The sequence below is a fragment of the Anomaloglossus baeobatrachus genome, chromosome 10 (genome assembly GCF_048569485.1).
Source record: "Anomaloglossus baeobatrachus isolate aAnoBae1 chromosome 10, aAnoBae1.hap1, whole genome shotgun sequence".
In the NCBI taxonomy this organism is placed as follows: domain Eukaryota; kingdom Metazoa; phylum Chordata; class Amphibia; order Anura; family Aromobatidae; genus Anomaloglossus; species Anomaloglossus baeobatrachus.
Genome location: NC_134362.1, coordinates 167,485,084 through 167,502,956, shown reverse-complemented (window position 1 = coordinate 167,502,956; position 17,873 = coordinate 167,485,084). Strand labels below are relative to the sequence as shown.

At 51.9% G+C, this 17,873-nt stretch overlaps 1 protein-coding gene across 1 annotated transcript in view; it reads right to left on the bottom strand.

The window, feature by feature from the left end:
- Positions 1-17,873, bottom strand: part of NUDT21 (nudix hydrolase 21) — a 42,421-nt gene that overhangs the window by 19,371 nt on the left and 5,177 nt on the right. The window contains exons 4-5 of the mRNA XM_075326847.1: positions 10,303-10,392; positions 10,139-10,214 (exon numbers count right to left, since the gene is read on the bottom strand). Of these exons, the coding sequence (XP_075182962.1) occupies positions 10,139-10,214; positions 10,303-10,392 (166 nt within the window). The remainder of the gene's footprint in view (positions 1-10,138; positions 10,215-10,302; positions 10,393-17,873) is intronic.

Here is a 17,873-nt window from a genome sequence, read left to right as displayed (position 1 = left end):
CATCACTCTTTCTGCCTATAGAGTGCACCCTGTTTGCAGAAGAGCAGCGGCCCGGCCGGGAGGTGGAGAAATTCTGAAGAATCGAGTTGGAGGACGAGAAGTGAGCTCTATCCTGTACCCGTGAGACAGAATGTCTCACACTCAATGGTCATTGACCTATGGCAGCTAAATATCGCCAAGGCGGGAGAGCCTGCTACCGACCGAGGCCGCAAGTCATGAGGAAGCCGCCTTGGAAGCGGGTTTTCAGACTGTCGCTTTTTTGGGCGAGACTGAGCCCACTAAGAATCTTAGCTCCTCTGATCCTTTTGAGTCCACATTGGACGAGGAAAAATGGGACCTGCCCGAGCCTCGAAAAGGCCGAAAACCCCGACTGCCTCTTGCTCTGTTGGGGTTTGTTGTGTCCGGGCTGAGGAAAGGATGAATCCTTACCCCTGGACTGTTTGATGGTTACATCCAACGCTCACCAAACAGTCGGTCAGCAGAAAAAGGCAACTGGTTAGGCAACCTTTTTTGGAAGCAGAATCTGCCTTCCATTCACTTAACGAGCAGACCAGGCTCTGCTTAAAAACACGGAGTAGCGGAGGCTACCGCCGCACGGTTCGCAGAGTCCAGGACAACCTGAATCGCGTAAGAAACAAATGCAGACATTTGAGAGGTTAAGGATGCCACCTGCGGCACAGATGTACGTGTAACCGTGTCAATCTGTGTAAGACAAGCTGAAATAGCTTGGAGTGCCCCAAGGGAGAGAATGCCGGAGCCAACGGTGCGCCGACAGCCTCATAGATGGCTTTCGACCAGAGATCCATCTGTCTGTCAGTGGCATCTTTGAGTTTGCAGTTCCATCTCCCACTGCAACTATGGATCTAGCTACAAGCCTGGAGATTGGAGGATGCCGCTCGGGACATTGGGTCCAGTCCTTGACCAAGTCAGGGGACAGGGATAACGTGTATCCTAAGCCGTTTGGAGAAGCGCATATCTGGATAAGCGTGGTGTTCCTGGACTGCCTCTCTGAAGGCAGAGTGGTCCAGAAAAATACGTGAAGCTGACTCCTCCACTGGAGGAGCTGTGAGAAATAACCCACATTCTATAGATGGACGCTATAAGATTATTTACTATGGCGTCACAATCAGGTGTATCCAGATTGAGAGCGGTCTCAGGATCAGAATCCTGAGCCGCTACTTCCGCCTCATTACACAGCGAGTCCTTCTGTTAGGACCCTGATGAAACCGAGGCCGCTCATAGCGAGCCCACTCAGGCTGTCTGGGACTGACGTCCGTGCAGAGCCGTGACTCTGGGATGCGTGAGACATTCCCGGAGCTGTTAGTTATTCACACTGAGGGGGGCCATGGATCAATGATTCAACAGTGCCCATATTGTGAGAGACATGTCCGGACTGCTAGGCTTCTAGTATCATAGCCATAGTGTCCGAAAATCTGTCAGTAAATACTGCAGACACCGTCCTCATCCCCTGGCCATTAGTGCATACAATGGGAGTCTATGTAACCTGCCGGCCGTATAGCCGTACATGCTGTACCAGCTGTATAGAAAAACATGTGGTTCTGCACCTTTGTTTTACACAGAGAATATGCTGATAACTCCTCCGCATAATCCAGGAGGGTATATACAACGTGCGACCAAACAGTGCAATGTATATAGTACAAGCATATCTATAAGTGCACTTCTGCACTAGTGGGGTTAGCACCACAGGTGCTGCTTAACGCCTGTTACAGCGATTGTGTGACTATCAGAATGCCAGGGTCTTCCACACTTGTCTCTGTATCGTACAGAAACTGACACTAATGGCTGCCGGTGTCCTTGTAGAGAAGGAAGCCGTGGGCGTGCCTGAGAAAGTGCGGGAATCCGGATTCACAGTGCACACAGTGAGAGGGGTGGAGTATGCAAAACATACTCCAGCTCTCAGCTCTGCTCTATGCAGCGTCACGCCCCTACCCTGACTGTCAGGGCTGTGGGCGGTAACGAAGGGAGACTAGGCCCAGAAGCCGGGGGCTCGAGTTAACAGCGCGGCCGCCGTAAAAGCGCGGGCCGCGCTGAAGTCCCCGGCGCACCACAAGTGCCAGCCGCGCCGCAGTTCCAGCGGCCGGCGCGACCGATTCATAGAAGTGGCCAGCGTCCCGCCCCTCTCCTGACTGGCAGGTCTGGGGGCGGGAACGAACGGAAGCAGGCCGCAAAAGCCGGGGACTCTAGTTATCAGCGCGGCCGCCGTAAAAGCGCGGGCCGCGCTGAAGTCCCCGGCGCACCACAAGTGCCAGCCGCGCCGCTGCCAGCGGCCGGCGCGACCGATTCCTGGAAGTGGCCAGCGTCCCGCCCCTCTCCTGACTGGCAGGTCTGGGGGCGGGAACGAACGGAAGCAGGCCGCAAAAGCCGGGGACTCTAGTTATCAGCGCGGCCGCCGTAAAAGCGCAGGCCGCGCTGAAGTCCCCGGCGCACTACAAGTGCCAGCCGCGCCGCAGTCCCAGCGGCCGGCGCGACCAATTCCCATAAGTGAGCCTGCTTCAGCAAAGCTGAATGAGGCCATGGCACAGGCGCCGCAGCGCTGATGTCCCCCGGCGCACTACAACACCCAGCATGCTGCGGTGTGAGCGCCAAATGCACGGGGACACAGAGTACCTTGAGGAAGCAGGGCCATGTCCCTGATGTACTCCGCTCCATCCAGCATCTTCTCCAGGGGCTGTAGATGGAGCACGGTCTCAGTGCCTGGAGACCGGTAAATCCCACTTCACCCAGAGCCCTGTAAAAAGGGATGGGGAAGGAATCAGCATGTGGGCTCCTGCCGCCGTACCCGCAATGGGTACCTCAACCTTACAAACACCTCCGACATACAGTGGGGTGAGAAGGGAGCATGCTGGGGACACTATATGTGTCCTCTTTTCTTCCATCCGACATAGTCAGCAGCTGCTGCTGACTAAAAAGTGGAGCTATGCGTGGATGTGTTGCCTCCTTCGCACAAAGCACAAAACTGGTGAGCCAGTGATCCCACTGGGGGTGTATAGCCAGAAGGGGAGGGGCCTTACACTTTTAAGTGTAATACTTTGTGTGGCCTCCAGAGGCAATAGCTATACACCCAATTGTCTGGGTCTCCCAATGGAGCGACAAAGAAAAGTACACTAATATAACACTGAGGCACTAGTGGGGCCAGCACTAAAGTGCTGCTTACCGCCCGCTTAGGAGCGGGTGTGTGGGCGCCGAAATCCCTTTAGTCTGGGTCTCCCAGAGCCTGCTGCCTTTCCCCAGCCAGACCGCATGTGTAATGGCTGCCGGCGTCCTTGTGGAGAGGGGGGGCGGGCCCTGGGCATATACAGACGAAGAGCGGGAAGCCTGCTTCCCACTGTGCCTAGTGAGAGGGCTGGAGCATGTAAATAAAGCTCCAGCCCTCGGCGCTGCCTATTGAGCAGCGTCTCTCCCCTACCCTGATTGACAGGGTGGGGGCGGGAACGAAGCGGCGCTAGGCCGCAGAAGCCGGGGGCTTAAGTTAGAAGCGCCGCCGCCGTAAAAGCGCGGTCGGCGCAAAGTACCCGGCGCACCACAAGTCGCAGCTGCGCCGCCGCTCCAGGAGCGGTCGGCGCAGTAGTTCCCAACATGTAACGTCACTCAGCAAAGCTGTAGTGACCTAACCCCAGCGCACAGCGCTACTGTCCCCGGCGCACTATAACGCTCAGCAAGCCTTGAGAGTGTCCGTGCCTGCCGGGGACACAGAGTACCTGAAAGTTGCAGGGCCTTGTCCCTGAACGGCACTCCCGCTCCAAATCCAGCAGGTTCTCTGGGTCTGTGGATGGAGCCCGGCCCCAGGGCTTGGGGGCCGGCAAGATCCCACTTCCACAGAGCCCTCCAGGGGATGTGGAAGGAAAACAGCATGTGGGCTCCAGCCTCTGTACCAGCAATAGGTACCTCAACCTTACAAGCACCACCGCGGGTGAGAAGGGAGCATGCTGGGGGCCCTATATGGGCCCTCTTTTCTTCCATCCGATATAGCCAGCAGCTACTGCTGACTACAAACAGTGGAGCTATGCGTGGATGTCTGACCTCCTTCGCACAAAGCAGAAAACTGGTGAGCCAGTGATCCCACTGGGGGTGTATAGCCAGAAGGGGAGGGGCCTTACACTTTTTAGTGTAATTGCTTTGTGTGGCCTCCGGAGGCAGTGCTATACACCCAATCGTCTGGGTCTCCCAATAGAGCGCCGAAGAAATTATTTTTTTTGGTCGCCGCAAATTTTGCGCAAAATGCAATAAGAGGCGATCAAAACGTAGCATGTGCGCAACAATGGTACCATTAAAAACGTCAGCTCGAGACGCAAAAAAAAAAAATAAGCCGTCACTAAGCCATAGATCCCAAAAAATGAGAACGCTACGTGTTTTGGAAAATGGCGCAAAACGTGCGCCACTTTTTTGGACGAGCTTGTGAATTTTATTTAACCCCTTAAATACAAGAAAACCTATTCATGTTTGGTGTCTACAAACTCGCACAGACATCAGGCATCACACCGACACATCAGTTTTCCCATATAGTGAACACTGAATAAAATATCCCAAAAACTATTGTACGATCACACTTTTTTTGCACTTGGAATTTTTTGCCGTTTTCCAGTACACTATATGGTAAAATGTATGGTTTCATTTAAAAGTACAGCTCGTCCCGCAAAAAACAAGCCCTCATATGGCAAGATTGACGGAAAAATTAAAAAAAAAAAAAAAAAAAAGTTACGGCTCTCGGAAGAAGGGGAGCAAAAAACAAAAAACGCAAAAAACGGAAAGTGCTCTGGGGCTGAAGGGGTTAAAGGGGTTGGCCACTACTTTTCTTCATTGATGGCCTAGCCTTAGGATAAGTCATCAATATCGGATCTTTGGAGGTACAACACTGGAACGTTACCGTCACCCCCTGAACTTCTCGGATGATGCCGAAGCACAGCAGCTGTCAAAACTATAGTGGCGATGGCAGGTACTGCAAGTCCCCTCCCCCCCTCATTTGATCTGGCAGTATTTATGGTTTGATTTTTTTATATACTGCTATATATTATTACAGATATAAGACTGCAAAATCATGTCTCCTATGAAGCGAAGCCCGAGGCTGAGCTTCACAGCTGTACCAAAATGGCAGTAATGGGAACCTTTAGCGGGAACCTTGCTGCCATTACAACCCATTGACGCCTCGTCTGGTGACACCCAAATTCCTCTATCAGAGATTGTCAGCAGCGTTTAGTGGTTACAAAGCAGCGATCTGAGTTAGCTCCAATTGCTGCTGTTGGAACAAATTGATGAGCCGCACTCCTACATAAATCATAGGAGAGGATATTAGAGTGGTGATGATGCCCAAATCTCGGAAGGAAGAAGGGAATTTTGTTACTTACCGTAAATTCCTTTTCTTCTAGCTCCTATTGGGAGACCCAGACGATTGGGTGTATAGCTACTGCCTCCGGAGGCCACACAAAGCATTACACTAAAAAGTGTAAGGCCCCTCCCCTTCTGGCTATACACCCCCCGTGGGATCACGGGCTGCTCAGTTTTAGTGCTAAAGCAAGAAGGAGGAAAGCCAATAACTGGTTTAAACAAATTCACTCCGAAGTAACATCGGAGAACTGAAAACCGTTCATCATGAACAACATGTGTACCCGAAAAACAACCAAAAATCCCGAAGGACAACAGGGCGGGTGCTGGGTCTCCCAATAGGAGCTAGAAGAAAAGGAATTTACGGTAAGTAACAAAATTCCCTTCTTCTTCGGCGCTCCATTGGGAGACCCAGACGATTGGGACGTCCAAAAGCTGTCCCTGGGTGGGTAAAGAAATACCTCATGATAGAGCTGCAAAGACAGCCCTCCCCTACGGGGAGGCAACTGCCGCCTGCAGGACTCTTCTACCTAGGCTGGCGTCCGCCGAAGCATAGGTATGCACCTGATAATGTTTGGTGAAAGTGTGCAGACTCGACCAGGTAGCTGCCTGGCACACTTGTTGAGCCGTAGCCTGGTGTCGTAATGCCCAGGACGCACCCACGGCTCTGGTTGAGTGGGCCTTCAGCCCAGATGGAACCGGAAGCCCAGCAGAACGGTAGGCTTCAAGAATTGGTTCTTTGATCCATCGAGCCAGGGTGGCTTTGGAAGCCTGCGACCCTTTGCGCTTACCAGCGACAAGGACAAAGAGTGCATCCGAGCGGCGCAGGGGCGCCGTGCGGGAAATGTAGATTCTGAGAGCTCTCACGAGATCTAGCAAATGCAAATCCTTCTCATACCGATGAACCGGATGAGGACAAAAGGAAGGTAAGAAGATATCCTGATTAAGATGAAAAGAGGATACCACCTTAGGGAGAAACTCCTGAATGGGGCGCAGCACGACCTTGTCCTGGTGAAATACCAGGAAGGGAGCCTTAGATGACAGCGCTGCTAGCTCAGACACTCTCCGAAGAGACGTGATCGCTACCAGAAAGGCCACTTTCTGTGATAGTCGAGAAAGTGAAACATCCCTTAGAGGCTCGAAGGGCGGCTTCTGGAGAGCAACTAGTACCCTGTTCAGATCCCATGGATCTAACGGCCGCTTGTACGGGGGTGCGATATGACAAACCCCCTGCAGGAACGTGCGCACCTTAGGAAGCCGTGCTAGACGCTTCTGAAAAAACACGGATAGCGCCGAGACTTGCCCTTTAAGGGAGCCGAGCGACAAGCCCTTTTCTAACCCAGATTGCAGGAAGGAAAGAAAAGTAGGCAATGCAAATGGCCAGGGAGACACTCCCTGAGCAGAGCACCAGGATAAGAATATCTTCCACGTTCTGTGGTAGATCTTAGCCGATGTGGGCTTCCTAGCCTGTCTCATGGTGGCAACAACCCCTTGAGATAATCCTGAAGACGTTAGGATCCAGGACTCAATGGCCACACAGTCAGGTTCAGGGCCGCAGAATTCAGATGGAAAAACGGCCCTTGGGACAGTAAGTCTGGCCGGTCTGGTATGTCTATTGATGCCAGGAAATCTCCTTGGGACATTGAGGCAATGACGGAGCGGAGGGATTCCATCCGGAACCGCCTGGTTTTCACATGCTTGTTGAGTAGTTTTAGGTCCAGAACAGGACGGAACGAGCCGTCCTTTTTTGGAACTACAAAGAGATTGGAGTAAAAACCTTGCCCTTGTTCCTGAAGAGGAACAGGGATCACCACTCCTTCTGCTCTTAGTGAGCCCACCGCCTGCAGAAGGGCATCCGCTCGGTCGGGATGTGGTGAGGTTCTGAAGAACCGAGGCGGAGGACGAGAACTGAACTCTATCCTGTACCCGTGAGACAAAATGTCTGTTACCCACCGGTCCTTGACCTGTGGCAGCCAAATGTCGCAAAAGCGGGAGAGCCTGCCGCCGACCGAGGATGCGGAGGGAGGAGGCCGAAAGTCATGAGGCAGCCGCCTTGGAAGCGGTACCTCCGGTTGTTTTCTTGGGGCGTGAGTGAGCCCGCCAGGAATCAGAGCTCCTTTGCTCTTTCTGAGTCCCCTTGGAGGAGGAGAATTGGGGCTTGCCCGAGCCGCGAAAGGACCGAAACTTCGACTGCCACTTCCTCTGTTGAGGTTTGCTTGATCTGGGCTGGGGTAAGGAAGAGTCCTTACCCTTGGACTGTTTTATGATTTCAACCAATTGCTCACCAAACAGTCTGTCTCCAGATAATGGCAAGCTGGTTAAACATTTTTTAGAAGCAGAATCTGCTTTCCATTCTTTTAACCACAAGGCTCTGCGCAAAACCACAGAGTTGGCGGACGCCATTGAGGTACGGCTCGTAGAATCCAGTACCGCGTTGATAGCGTAGGTCGCAAACGCAGACATTTGCGTAGTTAAGGACGCCACTTGCGGCACTGCTGGACGTATGATAGAGTCCACCTGTGCCAGACCAGCTGAAATAGCTTGGAGCGCCCACACGGCCGCGAATGCTGGAGCAAACGACGCGCCGATAGCTTCATAGACAGATTTCAACCAAAGGTCCATCTGTCTGTCATTGGCATCTTTAAGTGAAGCTCCATCCTCCACTGCAACTATGGATCTAGCTGCAAGCCTGGAGATTGGGGGGTCCACCTTTGGACACTGGGTCCAGCGTTTGACCACGTCAGGGGGAAAGGGATAACGTGTATCCTTAAGACGTTTGGAGAAACGCTTGTCTGGATAAGCATGGTGTTTCTGGACTGATTCTCTGAAGTCAGAGTGGTCCAGAAAAGTACTCAATTTACGCTTGGGATACCGAAAATGGAATTTCTCCTGCTGGGCAGCTGCCTCCTCTGCTGAAGGGGCTGGGGGAGAAATATCCAACAGCCTATTGATGGCCGCTATAAGGTCATTTACCATGGCGTCACCCTCAGGCGTATCCAGATTGAGTGCGGTCTCAGGACTAGACTCCTGATCACCCCCCTCTGTCTCATCATATAGAGACCCTTCTCGCTGAGACCCTGACCAGCGTGATGACGTGGAGGGTCTCTCCCAGCGAGCTCGCTTAGGCTGCCTGGGACTGTCATCAGAGTCAGAGCCTTCAGCCTGTGATGCCTGGGACCCCCTTGAAGTACGGATTAGTTCCAACTGAGGGGGACCGGGGAGCAGAGATACAGCAGTGTCCCTGGTCTGAGCCACTGGCCTGGACTGCAAGGTCTCCAGGATTTTTGTCATAGTCACAGACATTTTATCAGCAAAAACTGCAAATTCTGTCCCCGTCACCGGGGCAGGGTTCACAGGCGTCTCTGCCTGGGCCACTACCACCCTAGACTCTGGCTGACGAAGTGCCACCGGGAGCGAACATTGCACACAATGGGGGTCGTTGGAGCCTGCCGGTAGATTAGCCCCACATGCTGTACAAGCAGTGTATACAGCCTGTGCCTTGGCCCCCTTGCGTTTTGTGGATGACATGTTGTCGTCTCCTCAGAGCATATAGGGTATAAAGCCAAGAAGCGACCTTACAGTGCAATATATATAGATATATCTGGTACAGGAAAAAGTACACCAAATAACACTGTGGCACTAGTGGGGCCAGCACGAATGTGCTGCTTACCGCCCGCTTAACGCGGGTGTGTGGTCGCCAGAAATCCCTTGTCTGGGTCTCCCAGAGCCTGTGTCCGTTCCCCAGCCAGACTGCATGCAGGAATGGCTGCCGGCGTCTCTGTGGAGGGGGGGCGGGCCCTGGGTGTGCTCAGACAAAAAGCGGGAAACCTGCGTCCCACTGTGCCCAGTGAGAGGGCTGGAGCATGTAAATAAGGCTCCAGCCGTCCCACTGTGCCCAGTGAGAGGGCTGGAGCATGTAAATAAGGCTCCAGCCCTCGGCGCTGACGATTGCACAACGCCTGTCCCCTTCCCTGATTGACAGGGAGGGGGCGGGAACGAAGCGGAGCTAGGCCGCAAAAGCCGGGGACTAGATTTATAAGCGCCGCCGTCGTAAAAGCACGGTCGGCGCTAAGTCCCCGGCGCACTACAAGTCCCAGCCGCGCCGCCGCTCCCGGAGCGGCCGGCGCGGTAGTTCCTAACACATAAAGTCACTCAGCTAAGCTGCAGTGACTCAAACCCCAGCGCGCAGCGCTACTGTCCCCGGCGCACTAGCACACCCAGCAAGTCTGGAGTGTGCGCGGCCAGTCCATAGGGGGACACAGAGTACCTGAATGTTGCAGGGCCTTGTCCCTGAACGGTACCCCCGGCTCCTTATCCAGCAGGTTCAATGGGTCTGTGGACGGAGCCCGGCCTCAGGGCTTGGAGGCCGGTAAGATCCCACTTCCTCAGAGCCCCTCAGGGGGATGGGGAAGGAAAACAGCATGTGGGCTCCCGCCTCCGTACCCGCAATGGGTACCTCAACCTTACAAACCGCAAGTGGGGTGAGAAGGGAGCATGCTGGGGGCCCTATATGGGCTCTCTTTTCTTCCATCCGATATAGTCAGCAGCTACTGCTGACTAAACAGTGGAGCTATGCGTGGATGTATGACCTCCTTCGCACACAAAGCTTGAAAACTGAGCAGCCCGTGATCCCACGGGGGGGTGTATAGCCAGAAGGGGAGGGGCCTTACACTTTTTAGTGTAATGCTTTGTGTGGCCTCCGGAGGCAGTAGCTATACACCCAATCGTCTGGGTCTCCCAATGGAGCGCCGAAGAAAGGTGTAATAATGAACGGACTCGTTAATAAATCAGGGCTTACCTTTTTCCTGAAGTTGCACCAGGAACAGCTTCTTGTGTTCTTTTGGCTTTGTGATATGTGCGGGAATATATGGATACTGCGGAGACAATAGAAGCACATGGACACGATGTAACATGCTGTTAGGCTGCATTCTTAGATTTTAGTTTTAGGCTTTTCAGACAAACCTGTGGTGGTTCGAAGTTTGGCCTCCACCAGTTCCCAATACAGTCATCAATGACCCAGTCCTGCTGCACCCCATCCTGCCGGCCAAGGATCTACAAAACAAAATGAGGTCCTCACAGTCACCTAATATATATTTCTCCATCGTTTCATTGGGGGACACAGGACCATGGGTTATGCTGCTGTCACTAGGAGGCTGACACTAAGTAGACAGAAAAAGTTAGCTCCTCCCCAGCAGTATACACCCCGAGCCGGAGGCAGACTCAATCAGTTTTTGCTTAGTGTCGTAGGAGGCTGATGTGGGCCGGCTGGGCCCCCTTCAGCCACTTGATTTTTTGCGTATTTTTTCATTTTTTCTCGGCGACGCTCGTCGCTCTCATCCCTGTACCTCTCTGTTTCCACAGGTATCGTTATTTTTCTTCACTCATCCTTTCGCAGCCCTGTGGGTACCACTCCCCAGGGTCGCAGAGGCTTGAGAACTCGGGCCCTCTCCCCCGTCCGTTTTCCGTGGTACCACTCCCGGGGTGGACGCGGGGCAGAACCTTCCTGGGTACCCCCTATTCACCCTGCGGTATCACCCCAAAGGGTGCAAGGGGCTCGGCAATAGGGACTGGACCTCTGCAGCGCATCAGGTTTTGTCACGGGGCCCACAGCGCTGCTACATTTCCACAGGGGCTCCCACCCCCCACCGGCGTCCACCTCCCTGCATTCCTCAATCTTTTTCCCTGGTGCCCGCAGCCATTCCTTCGGCGTGCGGAGCACACAGGCACATGTGCAGGACCTGCACACTGGACAGATGCGCCGCCGCTGAGCAGGTAGGACACGCTCTGCTACCTTCTCCTCCATCGGGCGGCTGCAAAAATGTAGGCCCCGGTCTGGGCCTAGTCGCCGGACGCCCCGGCCACGTCCCACCGGGCGGCGGAGTGTACCGGCACGCACGCAGGGCTCCCGGCCGGCATCCCAACATCGCTGCTGCGCCGCCGTTTTCGCAGGTAGGACCGCCGGTCTCTACCTTCCCCTGCGCCGGCAGATTCAAAATTTAGGCCCCGGCTTCGGCCCTGTCTCCGGCGTCCCAGGCCCACCTCAGCGCTATTGGCCGCCAGCCGCTCCGTCTCCGCCCTCCTCCCAGCCCCAGGCATCACAGGGGGGGGCGGTGGATGATTTTTCCCCGCTCTCCTCGGCCCGCCTCCAGCCTCCTCAGCATTAAAAAGGATAGTGGTTGTTTTTTTTTCTTTTATTATGGGCAGAGTTTATTACAATATATGTAAATGTAGATATTATATTAACTCTTACAGTACTTATTCCGGCTCTTGGTTTACATCAGAGATACACATCTCAATAAGGTTAGTATATAGAGTTTTCAGAGCTTGAGATATTAGTTATTGGTGATTCCCTCAGTTGTGAATTATCCCACATGATGTCAAATTAGTATTTACACTACCGCAGCCCCTGGCACTGCACGCCCCTGTATCCCGCCCCTGCCGGCTGGGTAGCGCCCTGTCTCAGGCCATAAATCCCCTCGCTGACGTCCCTCGGGTTGGTGCGCATGCGCTGCGTCCCCGGCCGACGCTCTGTCATACCATCCACAAGACTGGCGCAATCCCCCAGGGAGGCGAGTCCCGTACCAGGGACCTTTTCCTCTGCTCAAAGCGGACGCGCCAGGTCTCGTCTTCTGCGCCCCCAGGTTTCACCTTAATCCCCAGGTCCAGACTGCCTCTCCTCTGGTAGCCTTTCGACCTCTCGGGTGATGGCCCAGGCGTTCCACCTCTGCTGGACTCCGAGCAGGAGGACCCGGACGTTTGGCGCATGACGAATAGCCTGGTAAAAAATGGTGAGTCAAGCCTTAAAAAGGTACGGACAGCCCTTTTCTCTCCGTGCACTCACCGGGGGAGGAGAGTCCCGTACCAGGGACCTTATCCGCTGCTCGAAGCGGACCCGCCAGGTCTCGCCTTCGGCGCCTCCCCCTGGTTTTTCCTTCATTCCCAGGTCCAAACTCCCGCTCGACCGGAAGCCTTCCGACCTCTCTGGTGATGACCCAGACGTACCACCTCGGCTGGATTCCGAGCAGGCGCCCGATGTTCGGCGCATGACGAATAGCCTGGAAGAAACGGTGAGTCAGACCATAAGAGCGCGGATAGTCCTCTTCTCCTCTCTGAGCACACAGGTCTCCTTTAAGACTTTTCTGGCGGACCCATGATGTATTCAGTGGACATCCAGTAGTTCGCCGAGTTACTGCTTCATCACAGACAACATCCAGACAGGACGTTTACCAGCGGTAAGTCTTGTTATTGTCATTATCCCTTCTCCAAAGGGCTCCGGAGAGAAGGGGCATACCCCCCTGTGATCGACCCGCCAGGGTTCCGCCTGGCTTATCATCCCTAACGTGACGTCTCTCAGGGACTCCACGGACACCCTACGAAGCGGACTACGTTCCATCTCTGCCGATTCAGAACTGGTTGACATCTTCGGTAAGTACCTTCTCATCACAGCCCTGGCGTCTGCCAGCTGCACGGCCTGAGCCTATAGCAGCAGTGTGACCACCCGGCGAGACCTCTGACTCAGGATCTGGAACGCGGAGGCATCATCTAAGGAGTCGCTGACTTCCCTTCCGCCCTTAGGTGACCGTCCCTTCGGAGATAGGTTAGTCCAGTGGATCCCCTAGGCTACGTGAGGGAGGAGCACATCTCTTCCCAGCATCGGCCCAGACTCTCAGGATCGTCGCCTCACCGCTCGGTTCCAGTCCGTTCGAGCCGCAACCGTCAGGGCGCCTCTCTCTCTCCAACAGTCCCTCCGCCTTGCATTGCAGCGGGCCATTCCAGTTTTTTAGGAGCGCTTGCAGGGATCAGGGCGCCTGTCCCTGAACATCCTACTCTACAGGGCCGCTAGGATCACTCTGCACATAAACGACCTGGTGGTCCAGACTTCTTCCTTCAAGGACCCTCGTCTTGGGGTTTAGACCGTCATCGTCACTTTTTCGCTACTAGGGTAGCTGAGCTACCGGTTGGAGTCCTTTCAGACCCCGGCCCGGTAGATCATCCCTTTAGACACGTTATTCGAGACCGTCCAAGGGAAGTTACTCTTCACGCAGGAGTAGTTTTTCTTCCCCGCACCGAATCGGGTTTGGTATGCGAGTCCTCGGCTGTTGGTGGAGGTGATAGCGGCGGTACACTTACCAGTTTTCATCCTTGGCCTTCCAGAGGACCCCACTGAAGAACGGATATAGGTAGCTTCCGTTTGCCCTGGGGACCCGCCAATCCCTTCCTAGTGGACCAGTCTTCGTAACCGTCCCTTGGGAAGGTCCCCTCTCCGTCTCCTCTGGAGATTAGTATCAATCGTCATCAGTCTCCTATGCTGGGGTACGCTATTCCACCATCCCACAGCACGGTCCCGAGGGACACCCATAGTGTGTTGTCTCCCCTTCAACATTCCGGAAATCAGATCCATCCAATTTGCCCGGTTACGATTTCTTCACTGGGACGAGGTTGCCCGGTCAGGTTCCAGTCGGACCATGCCACAGCGGTGGCGTGCTTCATCCACCAGGGAGGCGCTGGGAGTGTCATGACAAAGGAAGAGGTCAAGAAGATCTTGCTCTGGGCCGGATCTCGTCGCTCTCTAATCTCGGCAGTACACATCCCTACCGTGGACGTTTGGACGGCCGTTTTTTCTCGGCAGGAAGGGCCTCGCCTAGGCAAATGGCTCCTCAACAGGAAAATCACCAGCCAGATCTACGACGAAGGAAGACCTCCAGTCGTGGTCCTATTGGTCTCCCGATCCAGCTTTCTAGTCAACGGCGCATCAAGGGTGCCCCCTTCTCTGCACTAGGTGACGACGCCCTCGCCCGGCCGTGAGGCCAGTTCAATCTCTCTGGCATCTTCCCACGGCTTCCCATGATCTCGAGGGCTCTCAAGATGGACCAAGGCAGAAGGTGGCTCTGGAGTGGCCCAGGTGAGCATAGTTCACAGAACTCACTCAACTCCTCGCAGATGCCCCATGGCGCCTTCCAGACCGTCCAGTTCTTCCGTGTCGAGGCCCTCTCTTCCACCAGGACTCAGAAGTCCTAAGTTTGACGGCCTTAGGAGTGGATCCCGGGTACTAGCTCGTACAGGCCGGTTAGCAAGAAGGATGCAGACAATGATGGAGACCGGGAAGCCGGTTCCCTCGAAGATTTATTACCACACGTGTAGAGCTCCTCCGGGGTGTGAGGAGCACATCTTCTCTTCTCTCTCTCTCTCCCTTCCTGCACTGCTGCCATGCTTGCAGTCAGATCTGGATGCGGCTTTCTAGCGCGTCCCTCTAGGGGCCAGGTGTCGACGCGGTCATTTCGGTCTCAGAGACTTATCACTTCTCGTCCCACGATCAAGGTTTTTCACGCAGAGAAGCGTCCATCTGGCTCGACGGCATCACCGTCCACTAGAAACATGGGACCTTAATCTAGCGATGGGTTCACTTCAAGGCTCCCGGTTTGGACCTTTCCGAGTGCTTCCTACTCCCACCTGTTTGGATAGGTGGGCTCCTCGTGGCCGTCTCTTTTTTCAAAGGGCATCCAGGCGGACAGCCCTCTCTTGTTGCCTTTCCCCCCCCTTTTTTCAGGTCCTCCAGCAGGGCAAGGGGGGTGCTACGGCCACTACCCTCCTTTTCGGTTCAAGGCAGTCCGCCTTCCTTCCAGATAAGGAGATTGGGTTTTCGGGTTCGGTCCTAGTATCTTCTCTCAGCCTGAAAAGGGCCTAGTTCGTTCCTGAGCTGGTACGAGCCCTCAGTCGTTTATATCTTCAGGTCTGCACTTTTCGGTTTACACCGACAGTCAGTTCATCCTTTCACCCGGTCCCAGGAGACGCATGCCGGCGCCCAGGGCCAGGATTGCCACATGGATCCTTTCCGTCATATGTGATGCCTATCGCATGGAAGACGGACCTACGCCGCATTCTACCGTCCAAGGGGAGCCTCTTGGATGTTTGGACTTCAGACGTTGACCGACCATGTCCGCCGGGCCACCACCTGGTCTAGTCGGCATACCTTTACTAGTTCCTATCAGGTTCATACCCAAGCTTTGGCAGAGGTCAGTTTTGCCGTTATCTTTGCGGGCGGCAGTAGCACACCTGTAACAAGGTAGGTGTTTGTAGGTCTGGGTCAAGCCCGACAGGAGGAAGCGGTTTCCTACCGATCTCCGGTGAGAGTTCTCTTCCCACCCAGGGACTGCTTTTGGACGTCCCATGGTCCTGTGTCCCCCAATGAAACGATTGAGAAAGAAAGATTTTTGTGTACTCACCGTAAAATCTCTTTCTCTGAGTCTTCATTGGGGGACACAGCACCCACCCTGCTTGTGTTTTTTTGGTTACATATTACCTGCCTGTTGCCTCAGTGGCCATATTCCCAGGCCATTGGTCGCACGACTATTTGGTTTTTCCCCTTGTCTTATCTAGGGTTGTTTGGTTCTCCTCCAACTGCTTGTGCACTAAACTGATTGAGTCCGCCTCCGGCTCGGGGTGTATACTGCTGGGGAGAAGCTAACGTTTTCTGTCTACTTAGTGTCAGCCTCCTAGTGACAGCAGCATAACCCATGGTCCTGTGTCCCCCAATGAAGACTCCGAGAAAGAGATTTTACGGTGAGTACACAAAAATCATATATAATATATATATATATATATATATATATATATATATATATATATATATATATATATATAATTATATATGATTTTTGTGTACTCACCGTAAAATCTCTTTCTCGGAGTCTTCATTGGGGGACACAGGACCATGGGTTATGCTGCTGTCACTAGGAGGCTGACACTAAGTAGACAGAAAACGTTAGCTTCTCCCCAGCAGTATACACCCCGAGCCGGAGGCGGACTCAATCAGTTTAGTGCACAAGCAGTTGGAGGAGAACCAAACAACCCTAGATAAGACAAGGGGAAAAACCAAATAGTCGTGCGACCAATGGCCTGGGAATATGGCCACTGAGGCAACAGGCAGGTAATATGTAACCAAAAAAACACAAGCAGGGTGGGTGCTGTGTCCCCCAATGAAGACTCAGAGAAAGAGATTTTACGGTGAGTACACAAAAATCATATATAATTATATATATATATATATATATATATATATATATATATATATATATATATATATATATATATATATATATATATATATATATATATATATATATATATATATATATATATATATATATAGTAGCGCCCACTGAAGAAGACATCACTTGAAACGCGCGTCGGGGTTTAGCGGTAAACAGGATCTTTGACCAATTTAAAAAGGTATAGTGCCCCCATACTATTTTTATACATTAGATTCATTTATATCCATTTGGCATATTTTAAGCCCAGGGAATACCTTCTTACTTACATAAACATCTGGTTATATATAATTATTCATTATTAGAACATAGCCTTTGCACTAAGCACTTTGTTATATATAACTATTTATTATTGGAATATGGTCATTGCACTAGGCACTTTATAACCTGACAATCCGCTGCTAATATTTGGGCATTTGATCCATTCCAGTATTCATCCCTTATATTATGTATATGATGTTTTTAATGGTTAAAAAATTAATAAAAATCTACATTTTATTATGATTTTGTCACTATTCCCTTTTATTTCAATCTCTGTGGGTTCTTATTATTGGGGATTTTTTGATCTATATGAATGCATTATATGGATTTTTTTATATTATTTTGTGTACATATACTGTATGTATATACAGAGCCATGGGCAAAAAAAGTGTTGGCACCCTTGAAACTGTTCCAGAAATTGAAGTATTTCTTCCAGAAATTTAATGCAATTACACACGTTTATTTCCTGTGTGTATTGGATCAACATATCAAAAAAATAAATAAATAAATAAATAAATAAATAAATAAATAGGACCTAATTTTACATAAAACTCGTTGGCCCTTTTCCAAAATGGTGTTTAAACGCCTTTGTTTCAAGCATGTGATGCTTATTCAAAGTCACCTGTGGCAAGTAACAGGTGTGGGCAATATGAAAACCACACCTGAAACCAGATAAAAAAGGGGAGAAGGTGACTCAATCTTTGCATTATGTCTGTATGTACCACACTAAGCATAGAAAACAGAAAGAAGAAGAAGAGATCTGTCTGAGGACTTGAGAACCAAAACTGTTGAAAAATATCAAATCTCCAGGTTACAAGTTCATCTCCAGAAATCTTGATGTTCCTTTGTCCAAGATTCACAACATAATCAAGAAGTTTACAACCTATGGCACTGTAGCTAATCTACCTGGATGTGGATGGCAGAGAAAAATTGCAATGCAGGACAGTCCGGATGGTGGATAAGCAGCCCCAATGAAGGTCCAAAGAAGCTCAAGCTGGTGAAAATGACCCAGTTGGTGCCGCCGTTTATTTTTCTATGTGAGGGCTTATTATTATTTGTTGCCAAGCTGCAGTTTTTATTGCTAGAATTTTGTGGTATACAAGATATTTTTGTATTGCATTTTTTCTCAGGGATAAAAAAAAATAAAAAAAATGGTTTAATATGTTAGATTAGAATTTTACGACAAACTGAATGTTTAGTTTTTGTTTTATTTTTAATTTTAAG